This window comes from Triplophysa dalaica, chromosome 8 (genome assembly GCF_015846415.1).
Source record: "Triplophysa dalaica isolate WHDGS20190420 chromosome 8, ASM1584641v1, whole genome shotgun sequence".
Taxonomy (NCBI): Eukaryota; Metazoa; Chordata; class Actinopteri; order Cypriniformes; family Nemacheilidae; genus Triplophysa; species Triplophysa dalaica.
Window position 1 is genome coordinate 21,095,887 of NC_079549.1, and position 20,929 is coordinate 21,116,815.

The 20,929-nt window shown below is 39.0% G+C and overlaps 1 protein-coding gene across 5 annotated transcripts in view; it reads right to left on the reverse strand.

The window, feature by feature from the left end:
* Nucleotides 1–2,166: 2,166 nt before the first annotated feature.
* sestd1 (SEC14 and spectrin domains 1) overlaps nucleotides 2,167–20,929 on the reverse strand; it is a 28,411-nt gene continuing 9,648 nt past the window's right edge. For 4 of the 5 annotated variants that reach the window (XM_056754741.1, XM_056754742.1, XM_056754744.1 and 1 more), the window contains 14 exons: nucleotides 13,875–13,988; nucleotides 13,420–13,514; nucleotides 11,909–11,983; nucleotides 10,989–11,044; nucleotides 10,224–10,450; nucleotides 8,812–8,934; nucleotides 6,253–6,447; nucleotides 5,808–5,922; nucleotides 5,446–5,605; nucleotides 4,825–4,906; nucleotides 4,615–4,737; nucleotides 4,319–4,510; nucleotides 3,973–4,094; nucleotides 2,167–3,359 (listed from right to left, as the gene is read on the reverse strand). In XM_056754741.1, the coding sequence (XP_056610719.1) occupies nucleotides 3,203–3,359; nucleotides 3,973–4,094; nucleotides 4,319–4,510; nucleotides 4,615–4,737; nucleotides 4,825–4,906; nucleotides 5,446–5,605; nucleotides 5,808–5,922; nucleotides 6,253–6,447; nucleotides 8,812–8,934; nucleotides 10,224–10,450; nucleotides 10,989–11,044; nucleotides 11,909–11,983; nucleotides 13,420–13,514; nucleotides 13,875–13,988 (1,836 nt within the window). In that variant the 3' untranslated portion in view covers nucleotides 2,167–3,202. The remainder of the gene's footprint in view (nucleotides 3,360–3,972; nucleotides 4,095–4,318; nucleotides 4,511–4,614; nucleotides 4,738–4,824; nucleotides 4,907–5,445; nucleotides 5,606–5,807; nucleotides 5,923–6,252; nucleotides 6,448–8,811; nucleotides 8,935–10,223; nucleotides 10,451–10,988; nucleotides 11,045–11,908; nucleotides 11,984–13,419; nucleotides 13,515–13,874; nucleotides 13,989–20,929) is intronic. The other variant, XM_056754746.1, reaches the window with a different exon arrangement.

Here is a 20,929-nt window from a genome sequence, read left to right on the forward strand (position 1 = left end):
TGACGGAGGAAATGTTTTGAGATACAGTTGGAAAAATCAGGGCGGATCTAAAAATTAGCAGTATAACATTTGCTTAAACTTGTTTTCATTTAAATTTCATAAATCCTAATATAATTCAATCATTCGCAGTGAGAGAAGCCCAAATTCATTTTCCTTTCTTATAAAAGTACAAAGCAATCTGTATAAAGCAACTGAAAAATGTAAAGGCTTTTATACATTTGATTTTACCTCGCGAGACGTTCATTACAGGAGACATACAGAGGTCGGTTAAAGACCGTTTCTATGAGTTTTACTAAAAGTCTGCTTGTGAAGAATGTCTATATATTAAACCAGATGAAAAAAAATAATAAATATTCACTACATTAACAACCATGAAATTCTCATTTCGCTGTATAGATCTGGCATAAAGTTAAAAAGACACTGGAAATGTTACAAGGTTTCTAAATGTTATAGTTTTAGTATACTTTGAAGTTATTTTATGTAGTTTCCTCAGAGGGCGGGTCTTCCCTCACAGTTCAGACATACCATCAGTATCCCCCAAATGAGAAGAGACACAGCAGCTGAAAAGACAGCTGATAATTTCAAAGCCTTCAAAGAGCACCAAGGGGCAGTACAGGACTTAAGGAAACCCATGAGGCCCCAGACACCCGTGCCATCTGTCAGGGGCCCGGACAAATTCACAAGTTTATTAATAGACAAAATTCGGGCTCCTCAAACCGATTCCTGGCCCGGTCAACACATAAGCACAGTCACTGTGATTCAACTCTCTGGAAATGTGCCATGAATGCACTGTATATGTTCCTGAAAACACAATAGTCAAAAGACAAACGTCAAGCTGTCACAGGTGCGATGATGTCAAATGCTTTATAATATGTCAATATAAAATGATGTCTATGAATTATAATATCCCAAAGACACATCGTTTCAGAAGAATTTGATTAACATTCTCTGTTAATAACTATAGGAATGTATGGAACTGTTTAATCCGTTATTTAGGGACCATGGCACAACCCATTATCCAAATAAATGTATTAATTTAAAACATTGTTGTAGTACTTACAGTATGTATATACTGTGAGACAATGAGGCATTTCTGAAGATCACCTCATTTGAAAAAAAAATTCCAAGAGGAATTATACCAAGAAATGCATGATGCGTAAAGGTGCTGGGTGTAGTTTTTTATTGACTGAATCTATTGACTGAAATCCAATCCAATATACATAACTGTCTTCAGAGGTGTATAAAGACCTCACATAATGAATGAGCTATTTCTATCTACATACACTGCGTGTCCACAGCAGTTGTTTCTATAGTAGCCCTAAATGAACAAACTGCTCCACAGAGAGTGTTTTGTAAATATGTGACGACAACTTATTTCGGTGTTATGTGCTGTGAAAGGGAGTGTTCACAACCTCACCACTAGATGCCTCGGTTTCATACACTGGACCTTGAATTGTCATGACAAAATTATAAAATAAAAATTGTGGTAAAAAACATTGTCAATTTTCCAAATTCGATGTACTGTTTAAGTTCTTATATGCTACATCTTCTGTTTATCTTATATTTTCTTGATTCACCCAAAAGCACAGGTCATTAAAAAAAAAACACAGGTTGCCATTGATTCCATGTATAAATGAATAAAAAAAAATCTAAGCCCAGTCTCCTGCAAAATAAAGTTTTAGTACAAACTGATGCATCATAAAATGCACGAAATAAAACTTTGTGTGGTCAATGGCTTCCTTAATGCGAAACTTTATTATATTAACTACCATGAGAAGCAAAAAAACATCAATCACTATATAAACTACCCTGAGGAAAGAGCTTATTCATTTTTATTTCACTGTATAAATCTGTCATAACGACAAAAAGACATTGGAAATGAAAATGACTAAATGTTATAGTATTAGTACACTATGAAGTTATTTAATTGTGCATTAGTAAATGCCAATACTTCAGAATCAATGGCGACATGTGTTTTTTTTTGAATAACCTATGCTTTTGGGTGAAGAAAGTATGAAAATATAATATAATAAAGAAATTGTAGGAAATAAGAAGACCCGCCCTAAAATGCTGTATTCTGTTGATGTGGGAAAAATAATAGCAATGCTTGAGGCAACTAAAGACACACTTGACATATAAAACATCTTGAAAAAAACAACACAAAAATCATGAAACGTATTTCCCATGTTTATTGAATGGGTGCTTGAATATTCCTGTACAGCACTGAACCATGAGGCAGCTTCACACAAAGCATATGCCAAGTAACCAAAGTCCTGTAAATGGTAATGACCTGCCAAATTTATGGTGCAGTGAAGGAGACAACCTTTCATCTTCGGTCACCTCTTACTCAACCTTTTGTTCATTTATTTTATACAACTTTTTTTCATAAAATACACTATAGCCTTTAAAATGGCGAAAGCATTATACAATTTCAATGGCATGTCAAGGTAAAAAACAACAAAGGAAAATAAAATAAATATGGAATTAATATTTGATAACATGCATCCATATGCAAGCAGCGTACGCGTTAGACTGACGTATTATGAGATGAAACATAATTCCATTTCAAATTTCACTGTCAAAACAAAGCTCTAAACAACATCTCTACATTGACTTATAAAGCTCTGCATTGGTTTTGTACCATTCAGCTTGAAGTTAAATAGTTTCTGTCGTTCTGTCATTAACTGTATGGCGTCTTCACACACCATCTTCAAACGGAGCCGAATGGCCTCCATCACGGATCTTTATATTAGCGAAGGTTAACAGAAAGCAACTTAAAAGAATTATAAAATACATTGCTTTCTGTCAATCAGGAAAGGCATACAAATTTAAAGCACTAGGTATCAATAGGGGTATAGAAGCCACTTTATGTACATTCTATAGGCTCAGCAGCACCATCACAAGCTCAGGGTGCCTCACCGGAGGACGAGCAAGGCGACAGGTACGGTAAAGCTTCATAGGGAGACAAAATTTCAAAGTAATATGTTCGGTTTAGAGTTCAGCTGTCCACGCAAGCAATGCAACGCGAGCCTGCGGGTGTCTATCTTTAACTGCGCTCGGTAAGTTAAGATGGCACGGTGAGTTGGAGTACATCAGAAATGGCGGGTGATCGGGGTCACTTCTGAACTGGTACTTGAGGATCAGGTGCCGTGCTGCCAAACCACGCCTTTTCCCGTGAGGAGCCGTGAAGGGTATCAGATCCTCAAGTTTCCCTGGGCCCCGCCTCCAGAGCATCATCATGAAGCCGCTGCTCCGCCTCTTCCTGTAAAAATCGCTTTTCTTCCACTAGTTTCATTCGGTCACGGATGATTTCAGCGGAAGAGGCCATTTCGCCAGGACTGCCAAAGAACTGCTCGCTCCTGCACCGGGGTGATAGGGGTGGAGGGAAGTTATGACAAAAGATGATTTCATCTCAGTGACTGCCGAATAACCGAGAGATATCATTGTAATCTTATACAAGATCAGAAAACAAAAACCTTGCAGTTCCAGTTAAAAGTGACAAAGAATTTTTCTCAGAATCTGTAAAACATTTGATTCAAAGGGATAGTTCACCCGAAAAAGAAAATTTGTGCATCACTTAGTCACCCTCATGCCATTGCAAAGCTGTCTCACATTTTTCCTCTGCAGAATACAAAAGAAGATATTTTGAAGAATGTTGGAAACCACATAACATTGTCCCTCATTGACTTCCATTGTCTGGACACAAAACCACAGAGACGTTTCTCAAAATATCTTTTTGTGTTCCACAGATGAATGAATCAAACTCAGGATTTAAAGTGAGAGTGAATAAATAATTCTGGGAGGGTGAACGATCACTTTAAAGACTTAACTGCTCAAAAATGTGTAGCCTGTGTATGAATTCAAATACAAAACTCAGGTCAAGACAAGTGTGTGTGGAAGTGAATATTTAAACAAATGGATATGAACGGAAACAGACATTTTCAGTAAGTGGTTTGAGTTTTTAGCTCTTACCCGTCAGGAAAAATAACGGCCACAGTGAGTCTATCCAGCAGAGATTTTCCCATTGTGTCCATCTCTTCATATGTCTCCAAATCCACCATCATCTCAGCTGATTCAGGACTCTCTCTCAAAATCTGCGTACAACGACAAAATCACTTTTGTTTCTTGAAAGAGAATAGCATTAAAGTGACATTTCGCACAAAAATAAAAAATATGCCTTTATTTACTCTGAACTGTTTGCTTTTCTACACTCTTCAAAATATCTTCTTTTGCGTTCAACAGAACAAAGTAATTTTTCTTGGGAATGAGTAAAGGGAGGAGGAGTTTTCATTTCTGGGTGAACTACAACGGCTCCAACCTTCTCAGCTGCAGTGTGGAAGGCACTGGCCATCTCCAGCCTGTGTTGTCTTTCATCAGATGTGACCGTGAACTGCTTCCACACCCGGTTGAGTCGGGGCAGCGTGTCCCCTGATGAACGTGTGGTACAACGCAGAGACTGGCACAGCACCACTGTGGCCTGTAGCAGCTGCCTGCCGTAATCATATGTGCTCTGAAAGCAGAACATAAAATTGCTTCAGTAAAAATATGTGTTTGGATCAGTTAGTGCTTTGATACTGCCTACATAAAGAGTTGCCTTTGAAGTGTGTCAAATACCTGAGCAACATCCACAAACTTCTTGTGTTTCTCCAGCAACACTTTGGTTTCCTGCGCATCATCCCCCAGTCGGATGTGGGTTTTTAACAGAGCGTCAAGCAGCTCTCCCAACCACTCGACAGCCTGAGGAGACATGACACAACTGTTACAGCCCCTTAGGAACCACAGACCGCTTCAAAGAAAGAAACCGTTTTCATTTCAATTTCTGACCTGTGAAGCATCCTCCTCGCACTTGAACAGCTGAACCATCTGCAGCATCTTCAGTCTCCTGACATCCACCATGTCCTCACACCTATGAAACAATATCAGACACAAACGGCCTTCTTTTATACTTGCCACACCAAAAAACTTACAAGTGAATTAGAAATGACAGGATGAAGATTTTATAGTGAACAGCATTCAAAAGACTTTTAACAGGAATTAGATTAAGCCAACACAAGTTTAGCAATAAAACAATAATAAATGACAACTAAAATAATATTTTATGCGCATGTTTATATATAAAGTACATTATATGCAATAATTAAACCACACAAAAATTACACAAAATTAACATAGAAAATAGATAAGTGACATTTACAAAAGGTCTTCAATTTTAAAATTTGCTAAATGTGACCCTGGACGACAAAACCAGTCTTTTGGGTCAATTTTTCCAAATTGAGATTTTTTACATCATGCGAAAGTTGAATAAACAACGAAATGTTTATTCAATGAATTGGATTGGTACTTAAAATGCATTCTTAATTCAATTCTGAATAGTGCACAAGCCTGACTCGAGGTGACTTGACCATGTCTTTATTATTGAAGAAAAAGATCAAACGAGAAGGGAACCTCTGTTTGCGGAGCTGCATATCCTCCGTCACGCTGTGAATGTGGTCGACATTCTCTTTGTTCTCAATAGTTACATCCTTCCCGTACGAAAATGATGTCTGGGTAGACATTTGGTCGAGCAGAACTTGGCCTTTTTCCCTCAGGCTTTGCAAGGCACCCTCTGGAAAACAGTGAGAGAAAGTCAACTAAACATCTCTTATCATAAACGTCTGTGTGGTGTTTGACTCTACTGCTCACAATCTGTTCAATGACTGATTTAAGTTTACAACTCATAAAAAGGCAGGAGCAGGCTGAAGTCTCTGTTTTTTTATTATATATGAATGGGTTTGTGGTGTATAAGTAGGAAAACAGGTCTTCCTAACCTACGCTCTTGAGCTTCTCCTCCAGATGTTTTAGAGTCTGCTGGATTGCAGCTCCATCTGCAGGGGCGACGTCTGCGCAGAGCATGCCCAGTAGCCCGTCTAACTGCTGAGACAACTGACACAAAAGAAATAAAGTGCCGTTTTATTTACATTTATTCACTGATCCACTCACAAATGAGGAAGCACTCAACATCTGGTCCTAAGCCAACAATAGTAGGCTCAGTCATGTTTTGCTGACACCTAGTGGTGTAGATGCAATTTTTATATTTTGATCACCATTGTGGAAACCACTGTGGCACTAAAGTAATAAAAGTAGCTGGCTGGTTGTGTCCTCAAGATGTCTGCCTCTATAAGGGGACCTCGATAAAGCTTTTAAAAATGAAGGAGCTCTGATTACATTTGAAGAAAACATTTCAATGTTAACAACAAGAGTATGAAGGCTTACATCCTGTGCGGTCATGTGGAACTCATGTGCAGACTGCAGGACGTTCTGTCTGAACTCTAATTGGCTGGCCTGTCGGTAGCAGACGTCGCTGAGCTGTTGCTGAAGATTCTTGAGCTCCATCAGGTCCTCTTCATCTCCTGCGCTAAGCAGCGCGGCGATCTGTTGGTTCAGCTCAACGTAAACGGCAAACCATTCCTGAAGAAAACAGCATATGGGTCATTGATGCAAGGGTAAAAAACAGGTCTGAATACACGGCACGTTGTTATATTCGAAAATTTTCAGTGTAGTCAGCCTTTGAAGAAATCTTCTCCTATTGAAGACGTTCCCATAAACGCTTATAGGCCACTTTTTTATTATGCAGTTATTAATTTCACATACATGTTTATTAGAGGTAGTGCGTCTAGTTCTTTGGAGTATCTATTGACAGAAATGCAATATAATATACATAACTATGTCTTCAGAGACCTTTCATAGTGGAGGGTTATGTTTTTATAATTATTTTTATTGTTATGTTCTTATATTTAAACTGACATCTATCGATGCAAAACCAACTACTATTGTTGCTTATATTGAGGATAGAGTCGAAGTGTTTTGGCACATCTTTGTAGGATTTTGTTCGCTCAGTTTATCGTCTGCACGAGTCTAAGACAGCGCTTATACTAGTGCGTTTTCTTTTTAAAACTCTTGCTATGTTTACGCCTGCCATTTGCACTATACCCCATGTATTCGACCCCCCAAAATGGATATTTTAAAATACGCAGGCGTAGTTGCCCACATCCGCTTACTGATTGGGTTGCCAGTATCATTGCATCTGCCTCCCTGATTCGTTAAGTCATCTGAGCCATTACGCCAAGGACTGTGTAAACAACAGGCTTGTTGGACTTCAAGCTGCGCTGCGTAGACGGATCGACATGCTGACATTACAGCAACGCGAGAGAGAATCAAGAGCCGTATGCTTTTAAATCGTGCTCGCAGTACTGCGATGTCATCCGTTCATCGGTCTGCGTGGTGCTGGATGAAATCAAACAAACCTAATAACATGGATTACCTCATCTATCCACACAAAGCGTCCTCGCTTGTCCTCCCCATCATATTAATTTTGTACTGACGGTTGTGTAAAACGCTTATGGAAACGGCATGAGAAACAAGGATCGTTTTCGTCTTGAAACGCTGTTTTGAATGAAAACGGGGTAATGTAAACGCCACCTAAGCTGTATCTAGGGAGCAAAGTATCACAGCATCACTTGGGGAGGTCTCTTTGATGTCGACCAGTAAACAACCAGGCAGAACACCTTAGCAACTTCACAGCAAATGTGCTAAAACCACTCTGCACACTTTAGCAAGCAATGTCCTGGCATCCACACAAAACACCCTCAAACAATTGCACAGCGTGTACGTGACGACAGTGCACGTAAGCATCCTTCATATAAAATCCTTTATAAACATCCACATTTTAAAATACATTTAGTAACTAAAATAAATCTCTGACAGATCATCTTCCAGGAGAGCCCACCACTGTAGCAACGTTTCGCACAGTGACTAACACAAAACTAGTTTTACATAACCCAAGCGTGTCTATAATTGGCTCTTTCTGACTCCTGATTCAATGTAACAAAGAGGTCACTGTGTAACCAAGCATAAAACCTCTGAGTCAGAGCCCGTCGCAAACTCTAAAACAACCAATGCAATGCCTTTGTGAAACAAAACCGCCTGTAAATAAGAGAGACAATTTGTTATCTTGGACACAATCTACAGGTCACTTACAGCCCACTTACAGAGCTCTTCCATCTCTAATCTATTGACTACTGCTAAATAACTTGTATTAGTCTCACCATAATTACAAGGCACTGGGTAGATATAATGACCAGATTTCATGCCAATAGTCAGAAGTCGTTCAGTATCTCACAAAGTTTGAAGAAATACAGCATTAGTAAGAACTTCAGACTAGCTGAGCGCACCACAGAGTACTCTTGAGACACAGCCAGTGGGCTAACAGCGAGGAAAACTGAGTTTGTGTGTGCATGTCTCAGGGTAAAACCTTTCTTTACTGTAACCGATCAATTAAATGCATATTAAAGTCTGTAAACATGACAAAGTCCTGATTCAATTACACACTGAAATAGATTTTGTCATGTGACCTGTAATACTGCCACCTATTGGCATAACACAAACTGCACCATGTCACATTTCAGACGTTCTTGTAATGTTACAAATCGAGGTCTATTAGTGCATGTTATCACGCTTTATCCTAGATCCACAGATCCAGAGTTTGTAATCTATAAAAACAATTCTGGTTTAGATAAAGTCCAAAAGCATCCGCCAGCTCATTGAAACTGACAAGCATGAAAAAACAGTTGTACAATACCCTTCCAGTCGATAACAAGAAAATAACATGAAATAGCCATGAAAAACTACATCATGATTTTTTGGCACAAAGTCCTTTTGTAAGTGGACCTCACAGGGTAAATGGTTCTAATATACTTGTATCTATTTATGTCTTTGAGGTTGGGTTTAGTTTGTCTCTAGGTTGTCCGGGCTCAGAGGTGATGTTGTACTTACGCTGTGTTGACTTTCAATCTCTTCGTGTTTCTGCTGCAGGGCCTGAGAGGCGCGAATGGAGTCTCCAATACCCCACTGTGTGCGGAGCTGATCTGTGCCAGGACCCTCCAGCCAATTCACAACCTGATCACACGCACACCAACAAAGAAATCTTTCATTACAAACACAATTCCACACTTGACCCATAGCAATTGAACAGACTCAAACTACCAATTCAACAGAAACAAGGGAAAACCTGAACTAATTGAACTAATGACAAGACCTGACAAGGCATTTAGATCACTTAATTTAGATTTATTTATCTAGCTAGATATTTACTTGTCAACAAAGTCACGTCTTTAGGACTAAAAACATCATATAATCAAAGTAATATGGCACAAAAACGTGTATTTCTGTGACTTTGGTGTGTATTATACACGTGTTGTTCCAAATATGGTCAAATGCGTTACATTTCCGACACACGCTTGCAGTATTCGACCAATCTCTATGGATTGGTTATCTTGCCAATCATATCACACATCGCTTTTCAGAGCCACGAGGGTTATAAAAAATCTACGCGTTTCAGAGAGGCAGGGCAAGGTGGAGATACAAGCATGCACAGTATGTTGAAAATACAGCGTTAAACAGTGTAGACAATTGCATTACATCTTAAACAAACGATAATAATCACTTCAGCGGTGTCATCTCACCCCTTTAAATGAAAAAATCTTACTAATAAAAAGATACACACCCACTCAATATTACTCGCATAACTACAAAAACTACTTCAAAACATTTACTAACTAGACATGGGGAGGAGGAGGTGGAGCTCATGTTGAAATAGACAATTGCCCTATTAATAAAGCCATCAATTGCTTTCATAAATGCACACTTAATGCGTTATCTGGACCAACCCGAGAAACATGCAAAAACCAAACCAAAATCCAATCATTAAAAGCAATTTTTGCAATAAAAGATCTGCAAGACAACATTAATATGAGATTGTCTCAACACAGTTCAAGCAGTGAGCCGTATTTCTGACTGTCTGTAGGAGTGCCTTGTATAAACTTTCCAACAAGACAGCAAAACACAGTTTACAGGAGAATAAATTATAATGCGACACAAATCCTGTCTGTGGAAGGAATAAACCTCCATTTTTTTTTAGTTCCTGGCAGTTATTCTCAAGCTTCTCAAGGTTTTATTTTGGACCACTCAAGGGCCAAAAGCAGCCCAATATCAAAACACCAAATTGACTGATCTAGTGAAATCTACAATAAATGTCTGTCTTATATCAAATATTTCAGGTGCCTATGAAACAGAGATCTCCAAAGCTTGAGCATCAGGTTCAGATGACCACATGTAAGAAACACTATAGCTCACTACACATATTTTGTGTCATGTGTAGGAACATCTGTGCCATCTCAGACCTTTACCTGCATGACCTTGGTCTGGATTTCCTCCAGCTGGGAGCGCTTGCTTCGCTGCCGACAGACCTCCTGGTATTTGGTGTATTGCTCCCTCAGAGAGTCCAGAAGCTTCATCACCTGAGGCTGAGCCAGCAGCTCATCGTCCATGGGCGACCAGGTCGTACCACCACCTCCTCCTCCCCCCTCAGAGCCATTAAAACGCCTCTGCTGGAGCTCTGAGAGCAACTCATGTCCTGCAGATATAAAATTATGAATAACAGCATCAAAAGAGAAATACTGAAAACGATGGAATTGCAAAACTCAAGTGGCAAGTACAAAACTACAGAATAACAGATTCAGATGAAAACTGAATTAAACCGTTTACGCCCCACATGATGTTGAACTGTGGTCTCGTTCTCTAAATTAAAGCCATTTAAGCACCATGCATGGTGTAAAGGATGGGCAGTTAAGTACTTACACAATCTAGATCCTCCTAACCAACTTTAGCTTCAAATACAAGAGCTTGGAAATCATTTTAGAGTTGTTAAACACCAAAGCCAAGTTCTTCACCACACCAATAAAATTGCACAGATTCACAGTTGAGCAGGAAAAACCGCTTCACTGTTGACATCACACGCTGGATACAGCACAACACTTCAAATTCCCCCAGAAAAATGTGCTTTCACAACCAGTCTGTCAAATTGACCCCAAAACTGGTAAAACGCCTCGAGGCAGCACAAGAGTCTCGCAATTTCCAAACAGAAGAACCTATATGCATGTGTCGACACTCACCGGTCTGAAGAACTGTTTCAGGATCAAATGAAGGCAGACTGTTGCTCTCCGAAGACCTATGAGTAATAACATACAAATTAGACAAAATCAAGAGTCATTCTGTGGTGCAACAAGACAAACCCTTAGATTTGTCTGTAGAGACAAACAAGCAGGAATAGCTCAATGTGCTATAGTCAATAGACAAAAGCATCTAAAAAAAAATTGTACAAAGTCTCTGTGTAATAAAATCCAATGCAACCAGCATTTAAAAAAGAATAATTTTAAAGGGGCGGCGCATAATTTATGTGCCACCACCAGTGTTAAACAAAACTGCAAACCAATGGTCTCTGTGCTAAGTCTCTGGATGATCCTTGACCGCAAAGCTCTCTTTAAACTGCCTACAACTTGTTTCCAGCGACTCAACAGCTGAACAGTGATGTAACTGACTACATCACAGCCTTTATTTAAGAGTGTTGTTTGTTGAAAATTGAAACATTTTATTTCTGGCCATGTGGGAAGATTTAAGTGGCTCAAATAGGCATGCAAGAAAAAAAGACAGAAATCACGGACAACTGAATGTGTTTTTCTTCTGTGGAAACACAAGGAACGGTTCCAGATTGCAGAAAGGAAATGCTTGTTTCAGCAGCCTGGCACCGCTACATGGGCTCAGGAAAGAGCCTGGATAGAGGCAACAAATACATCTACTGTACATCTTGGAAAAATATTTAGTTCTAATAGTTCATCGTAAAGAGCAGAAAAAATTAAGTCGCAAAGTTAATTAATAGAGACAATTGCTGTGAAAAAAAACAATTTGTGTACTTTTGAATAAGCTTCTGGCCGAAATATGAACAGCACAGGAGTTCACAGGCACAAAAACCATAAAAACCCAACAAGATATTCTAACAGTGAATGCTAGGGGTATAAAGATTCAAATGACTCACGGTTCGGTTTGTGCCACGGTTTTAGGGTCACGGTTTTGGTTCGGTTCGGTTTGTGCTATGTTCAGGGAAAAGGGACTATTGACAAATAAAAATAAGAACAAATAATCAAGCTACAAGTAACAGCACCAATAAAAAAAATAGCAAAGCAGAAAATAAAATAAGATTCGGTATATACACTCACCTAAAGGATTATTAGGAACACCATACTAATACTGTGTTTGGCCCCCTTTCGCCTTCAGAACTGCCTTAATTCTACATGGCATTGATTCAACAAGGTGCTGAAAGCATTCTTTAGAAACGTTGGCCCATATTGATAGGATAGCATCTTGCAGTTGATGGAGATTAGTGGGATGCACAAAGCTCCCGTTCCACCACATCCCAAAGATGCTCTATTGGGTTGAGATCTGGTGACTGTGGGGGCCATTTTAGTACAGTGAACTCATTGTCATGTTCAAAAAACCAATTTGAAATGATTCAAGCTTTGTGACATTGTGTATTATCCTGCTGGAAGTAGCCATCAGAGGATGGGTACATGGTGGTCATAAAGCGATGGACATGGTCAGAAACAATGCTCAGGTAGGCCGTGGCATTTAAACGATGCCCAATTGGCACTAAGGGGCCTAAAGTTGGCCAAGAAAACATCCCCCACACCATTACACCACCACCATAATTGCATTAATGAGAAATTGAACAGGTGTTCCTAATAATCCTTTAGGTGAGTGTATATACACCTTTTTAAGGTAGAAATGGATTCAAGTAATCAAATAAAACATAACATCGCATATGTACAAATAAAATAAAGATGAATCATAATTGAAGTTACAGAAGCTATCGAGTCACAAGCAGTGAGTGATTTCCTTGACCTTTAACAGAGAGCAGGAATATGTTGCTGTCGCTTTAAGAGGAATGAAACAGATCCATTACACTGATACTGTACACAGAAGTTGGTTTTCGTCTGTTTCGTCCGTTCTCTTAAGACATACTGCGTTAAGATCCTCGACAAGGGGGGCATGTGGACCTACTTCGTGTGTGAATTTGTCAGTTTAAGGGCTACAAAGACAACTCAATATTTGCTTTCCTTATGCGCGCTTCGGATCTTCTCACAGCGCGCAAGCGAGTTGTCTTGTGCATCATCTTGCACTTAAATGTTTAAGTTGGCAAAGCTTGAATGAGAGTAGTTTAAACATCAACATGTGCTGTTCAGGTCACACCTGCACTCGCGCGCTCACAACACCCGGGTGATGAAAGCATAGACGATTGGTTATAATACAGCATACGTCAGTCCTTTTCAACGTTATTTGATTTTTTGTAGGTATTAAATGTGTATCCATCGACAAACATACATTAACTGTCAGTCTGTTTTACACTTTATCATTTTTAACAAACCATATCATATACGCGTCATCAGATTTAAGATGAGCCGCGTGCCGAGAACCGTTACACCCCTAGTGAATGTCTCAGCTCATTATTTCAAGGACATGGCCTAAATGAACTATATTTCTATGAAATACCTCTCCTTGTCTGCCTGAAATCCTTTCTCGTTCTCATTGATGACAGTAAGTTCATCCAGTAGTGATGTTGACTCCTTTGTGAATTTTTCAAAGACCTAAACAGGAAACAAATAGAACTTATTTCATACGGTTAAACAACTAGGATGAGGCGATACAGCAAAGAAAATATGTGTTGAAATTGCTTAGGTTCATAAGAATCTCAATATTTATGTATTTTGCATACGCAATGACAAGAAATATTTCATAATTTCTATATATTGCCTCACTTCAAAAATATCATCCTATAGACGGTCCCATATACAGTTTTATGGGCTGTATGCGCCTGCCCTGAAGTTCATTTCGAGTCTGTGTTTGTTAACGTTCTGGCTAGCGGCCAATAATAAAACTATTTATATTTTAATCAATTTATATTAAACCATCTATATTAAGTGAATTTCAGAGATTTTGTTTCTCACCAGTCTTTTGTTGACCCAGTCCAAATGATCATAAGTCAGACTCCCGCCGAACTCATCCGTGAGCTGACATGGCTCGATGTATCGTGTGAGTTTATTTGCCGACACCAGAATCACCTGAAAGGAAGGAAATGACCCATCAGGTCTCACTGAAGACAAACAATTTCACAATTTGTGTTGAGGAGCTGAAAAAAAGAATGCACATCCCAACACACTTGCCTGCACCATTCACTAATGTAGCCAATTAAACAACAATCTGTGTGTGCAATGTAGCATAACATAAAACTGTGAAGGATTTGCCCCGGCAGAAATGTCATGCGAGGTTAATAATCCATGAATAATTTATTTGATATTTGAAGTTCTATAGCAGAGGCTCTGCGGGTGAAGCAGCCCTTCTGCTGGGTCAATATCACAAACCACCACATAATGTCAGTCACACTCATTACCCACAAAGCTTTTAGAAAGGAAACCGATGCAGGGTCCTAAACAGAGTTGGCTACAATAAGCATATAAAAGCTTCAAAAAGCAAAACGCTGACCGATAGGATTTACTCAGTGATTTAATAATGATCCTTTACAAATTGAAAGACATTTATGTCAAACGGCAGATTCCTGGCTAAGGTAGAAAGTACACAACTTGAAACCCTTTGTCTTTGTCTTAAGTAGTTCTGTGGTTTAATGATCAATCACCTGAGCTGTAGATGTCACATGACATACTCACTTTAACTCATTCGTTGCCAACCTACGCCAGCATTTTTTAACATTTTCACCCAAATTTAATTTAAATTTCTATCTTCATGTGTTCGTTTTTTATCACTCCGTAGATGTGGGTAGGTTTCTTCAAAAATGCATCACTTTGATTAAACAGCTGAGATAATTAAAATTTTTTGTCAAAGATTCCGCCCAGATTCCGCTAAAACATATACGTTCTAGGTTCTGGGATTCTGTACTTTTTCCCAAAGGTGTGTAATAGTGCCACCTGCTGTACAACAGCACAAACAATGTTGCCGTAATAACTCGTCTTTGGCGGGGAAGCGATTTTTTTTTAAATGACGAGATAACTCGTCAATGGCTGTGAAATAGTTAAAGGCGTCATATGGCACGAATACGTGTTTTTCTGTGTCTTTGGTGTGTTATAAGTTGCCCATGTATGTATTAGATACGTAAAATTGCTAAAATAGAAGTGTCGGAACAAAAGATGCATTCCATCTAAAAGCGAATGCTCACCCAGTCCTGCCTGAAACGCCTCATGAACCACAACCCCACAAATCTACGTCAGTTGGTGGTATGATTTTACCAAGACCGACCAATATACGCAAGTTAGGTGGGCGTACATGTCAGTACAATTGCTTTGGAGCCTGATGTCCCAAATATGGTAAGAGGCGTTACATTTCCGTCACACGCTTGCTGTTTTTAACCAATCACTACGCACTGGTTAACTGGACAATCATAGCACACCTCGTTTTTCAGAGCCATGAGCTTTATAAGAAATCTGTGCGTTTCAGAGAGGAGATACAAACATGCACGGCATGTGAAAAATACAGCATTTTTTTAACCTTAAATCGTGTAGACGCATTGCATTACATCTAAAACAAACAATAATATTCGTTTCAGCCGTGTCATATGACACAGGTCCTATGCTTACTATGTATATTATCACTTGACGTGAAGAGTGATAGGTCACTTCCTGTAGAATGTTATAAAGACTCTTGCTCTCTGCAATGATGCACTTCTGTGTGTTGACAGGAAGAGAGAGACAGCACAGCTGCTTTTACAAATGTGTTCAGCTGAGTCAACACATGGGACCGAGGGACAGGACTATGCTGCAAACAAACCCAGCCTGCGTTCCATCCGGAGAGGAGGAGACCAGGACAAATATTTTACGTTCGTAATGTCTGAGGTCTATTACTCAACGGAAGGCAGAGAGGCATGCTTGCTTCTTTGGTGTATCTGCCCGCTCAATTTCATTCAACAATGAGCCACAATGCAGTTAATGTTTCACCAAAAATATTTTATTTTTGTGTCAGATTTCAGAGACATGGGAATTTGCGACTTCACCTCTTCTGTCATGCTGCCTCAATAAAATCTGGGACATTATTTAAATCTGACTTCATTTACTCTCTCATACCATTTCAAAGTTATTCATTTCTCTGTTATTTTGTCTGGTAATGTTTCTTGGCCTCAGAGGACCACGTTGGGCTGTTTCAGGTGCTTGCCAGCCACGGACAATATAAACGGTCACCGCTGTATAAAATCATTCTGTGTGGCTTTTGTGCTGCACAGAATAAAACAACGGTATGTTGGCTTGGTACAATGTGAAGGAGATATAAAACAGAATTTTAATAATTGGTGACCCATCCCTTTAAAAACCATCTGCTCACCAAACTATTATTCTGACTCCTAGTTAATCAAAGTAATGCATTTTCAAATCATCCTAGCGAACTGTGACCCTGAACACAAGCTCATGGCGTAGCAATAGCTTGGATGAGAGCCAGTTGTGTCCACACATCTGCAAGGTTATCTGGAGGACATTAAACACAGAGCTGCCGAAAGCACTCCAATCGATGCAGTCCCAATCCCAGCTTCAGCTTTTACATAAAGTTTACTCTGCAAACTATTGTATATAAACAGACAATATAACATTTATGTGTATTCACATTAGAAAAAATTTGAAAATCTTTTTGGTTGTTAAGTGCTGACGTAAGGAATACATTTTTCGGGTCCACGCATCTGTTCATTTCAAGCAGGGCTACAGCTTAAACTGTCGTTTACGAGCACGGTTTACTCCTATTGACTATTAAAGCGAAATGTGTATTAACTTAAGTATACACAACAGACACCGGCGACATCAATATTTGAATAAATTATGAAAAATAAATCGCTCACTGGCCATGTGGGATTTCGTTATGAAGATAACGGTTAGGATTGCGTTTTCCAATAGTGTTATAGCTCGCCATAAGCTCATCTTATTGAGCGTTTGGAGCCGGAAACAGTACATGACCTTCAATAACAACATCAGTAAGTCCCTACATCCAAAATCTGTCATCATTTATTCACCCTCATTTCTTTCAAAACCTGTATATGACTTTTTATTTTGTGGAACACACAACAAGATATTTTTTTAGAAATGTCTCAGTGGTTTTGAGTCCATACACTGGAAGTCAATGGGGACCCAATGCTGTTTGGTTCTGCAGAACACACAAAAATATATTTTAAAGAAGAAAGTCACACAGGTTGAGAATGACCTGAGACTGAACAAATCCATACATCTTAACAGTTTGTAGAACTTTCGAAATTTCTTAAACACTTAACAAATTGACCTTTATTGTAAAGGGGTCCTATTCCGCGAATACGTGTTTTTCTGTGTCAGAAAAGGCAAGGCGGGGCAAAAGAGGAGATACAATCAGAATACAGCGTTTGTGAACAGTAAATCGTGTATACACATTGCATTACATCGAAAACAAATGAAAATATTAGTTTTCGCCATGTCATATGACCCCTTTAACATGAATTAACCATGAACAATACTTTTTCAGATATTTATTAATCTCGGATAATGATAATCTCAGCATTTACAAATGCAATACATTTGGGAAATCTAAAGTTGTATCTTTCTTATTGCACAATGAGCTTACATGAACAAACAATAAACAAACAATGCCACATCTGTATTAACAAACAATCGAACAATAGCTAGTTCGTGTTGGTTGATACATTAACTAATGTTAATAAATGTGACCCTGGACCACGAAACCAGACTTGAGTAAAACCAGACTTGAGTAGCATGAGAATATTTGTGGCATTGGCCATTGTATGGGTCAAAGTATCAATTTTTCTTTTATGCCAAAAAAGATTAGGGAATTCATTTTAAGATCATGTTCCATGAAGATATTTTGTAAATGTCCTACTGTAAATAAATCAAAACTGTATTTGCGTTTCGATATTTTCGCAAGAAAAGTTTATATTTTACTTTACTGAATATTCTTTCCTGTCGCCAGATGTCCTTTCCACCCTAATATATCAGCTAATAGAATTTGATAGCAGAAAATTGGCTAAATTTCCAACGGAGTACAAATTTGAGCATGGTCAGGGATCTACCGCAGGGTCACCTGAAGGCCTCGGAAAGACAAATCAACACAGAAAATGTGCAGTCCTGTAACAGATGGCCCTATGGGTGCTGAGTGGCAGAGAAGGAGGATCAACTTATTTAATAAGGCCTCTGGGTCTGTTCCTTCCCATATGAAGCTCTTCATCACAGGTGCTTGGCTGGTTGTAACCAGCCAAGCACCTGTGATGCAGAGCTTCACAGGCAGGAAGATTAATGCAGAGCACACGGTCCTCCAGCACCTCAGTGATCAACAGCAAATACAAAACACCCATTCAAGTGTGAATCCTCAAGTAGGTCAAGACTGTTTTCACAAGCCTCCACTTCCTAATGCTGATACACTGACCTCCATTCAGCCAAAACTGTGCCATCTGCTAGTTTCAGGCTGTAGAGGAGCACGCTGGTCTAGATCAGAGCACAAGCAGCACAATGAATCTAACACAGACGCACTCATACAGAGGTTACCATTTAGGAAACACTGGTCCGACTGTCCTTCTTAAGTCAAAGCATTTGGTTCTTGGATAGATTCACGTGACAGTTGCGAGGGAACATGGCGATAACAGTTCATGCCCAGAGAGAGAATGATGCAGGACAGCCATGCAAATAAGCAGACCATGTGCACGCACGCATCAAGCAAGCTTGCATACTGTAGTGCACATCTGCATGATCTTGTTACGTTTTCAATGCACATCCAATCTTTGAGTATTGAAGTTTGTGTCTTCAATGCAGCCCGGCCTGCCAACATCTGCATTTGGTTTTATAGCTTAATAAGCTGGAAAGACCCCCCAAGTCTGTTCTGATATATGAATGTATGAGAAGCATTTAGGTGAAGAGACGAAAACTGAATTGCGTTCATATAAAGCAGGGTTCCTCAACTCTTACCCTGGAGGTCCGGAGCACTGCAGAGTTTAGCTCCAACCCTGATCAAACTTGCCTACCTTTGATTTTCTACTGATCCTGAACACCTTGATTAGCTTGCTCAGGTGTGTTTGATCAGGGCTGGAGCTAACTTCTGCAGTGCTCCGGACCTCCAGGGTAAGAGTTGAGGAACCCTGATATAAAGGATACAAACCAAACGGTTTTCATGAAGAAGTCCTTCAAGAGCAAATTCATGACTACGGAATGATCCATTTAGGTTTTCCTCTTACTTTTATGGATAAAAAAAGGTAAATCAACAACGAGAAATATATTGTCGCTTTAGGAAATCGAAACCTCGTCCCATCCTAAAAAACTCAAAAAGTATAAAGGCAATTAAAGTGACTTAAAACAACCGGCCTGAGACTTAGATGGCCAAGAAGCTATTAAAACATGCCCACTCATATTTTCATCAACATTACTGACTTTATGTCAATATGCAGATAAAAATGTTATTCTCCCAATCCCTGTTATTGGCCTTATAAATATGGAAACGACAAAACAAACACAGGCTCTATAATCGGTGTGAAAACAAAAATCTGCAAATAAACAGAATTAATTCTTACCCCAGGGTGAAGTATGAACATGTGAAAAGCTCTATTCAGAGCTCAGAATATCAAACCCACCCTGTCATCATAAAGAAATAATGAGGGCGTAACAAATACTACTACTATAGGACACCAGAAGAACAAAGAGTGAAATAAAAAGTCTGTACATTTTTGTGCCATTTATTTAACAAGAACCTGATCATTCGCGTCAAAAATGCTTCCCATAAATGGTGTTAAAAATAACCTTGAATATTTACCAACATAGTGACAATTTCCCTTCAAAGTTAAGACAAATGCTGATGTGCTACACGGCTTTTAAAACACCCCTGAAATCTTATTTCCCCCCACAAACACTGAAAAATGACAATGAAGGTCAAATTTCCAGCCATAAAACCATGGTGAATTCAGGACCTCACCACACAAGCAGTCGCCATTTACAAAACCTTTTAAAAGCTATTCCATCAGTGTCAATTACAAGATGTCTTCACAAATAGCATCGTGTCACAGTAACTCCCAAACCACTGTACATAAAGATGCATGGTGTCATTATATAGAGCGTCATTAATCACAACCAATGTGGGAAATTACCTCCTTATATGCATGAGAGCCTTTGGGTGTTAGTAATCTGGTTACTCTGTAGTCTGCGATTTCATTATGTGCAGCTACAGAGAGTGTCAAAACAGTATGCTATGGTCTGATTTCATATATAAAAAATACCTTTTTGAACAATCGTGTTTCTTCATGATGCAGTACATAAAACTTAATAAAAGGCAAATAAATGTAAGCTCGCTTACATTTAAAACAGAAAAGGCAGCTTGAGACTCTTTTTTATTCCATCGCAGGGCTGTAGACTGCGACCAAATGGTTGCATTTTAAAAATATTTTAATGCCAGTGCGACCACTTTGTCTTAATGGTCGCACCGGTGCGACTGCCAAACAGTTGGGAAACAGAAGACATGTGTCTTACAGTACAGTGTGCGAGCACTTAAAGGGGCACCAGCATAATAAAGATATCTGTTTATAATGTTCAGCAAACAAAGGACGGGCCCAAAACACCTTATTAAATGTATTAATTGTGTTCTCTTATAAGAGTTGTTCACAACAAATAAAGGAAGAAAGTAGCTTTAAGAAACATGTGCTTTAAATATGGTAAAGTGTTGAAAGAGAGTTTACATATACAATAAAAATATTTAAATCATGAAAATAATTGATTTATTAATGTATTATTACACACATTTAAATGAAGTTTTAGTGATTCTTTTTTCTTACCTCATTCCATGAACAAATCTACCAAATTAAGGGCTGGTGCCACCTCTCTCAAATGTTAGTCTAGAGCCCTGCGTCGGTTAAAGAACATTTTTACACCGCCATGTAAACCCAATTCTAACCAATCACAACAATCACAACAATCACAATTACCACAAAAGCATAAATTTCTTTATGTTTACACATTTGCCCATTAAACCGTTCCCTTCAATGTCAATGGGTAGT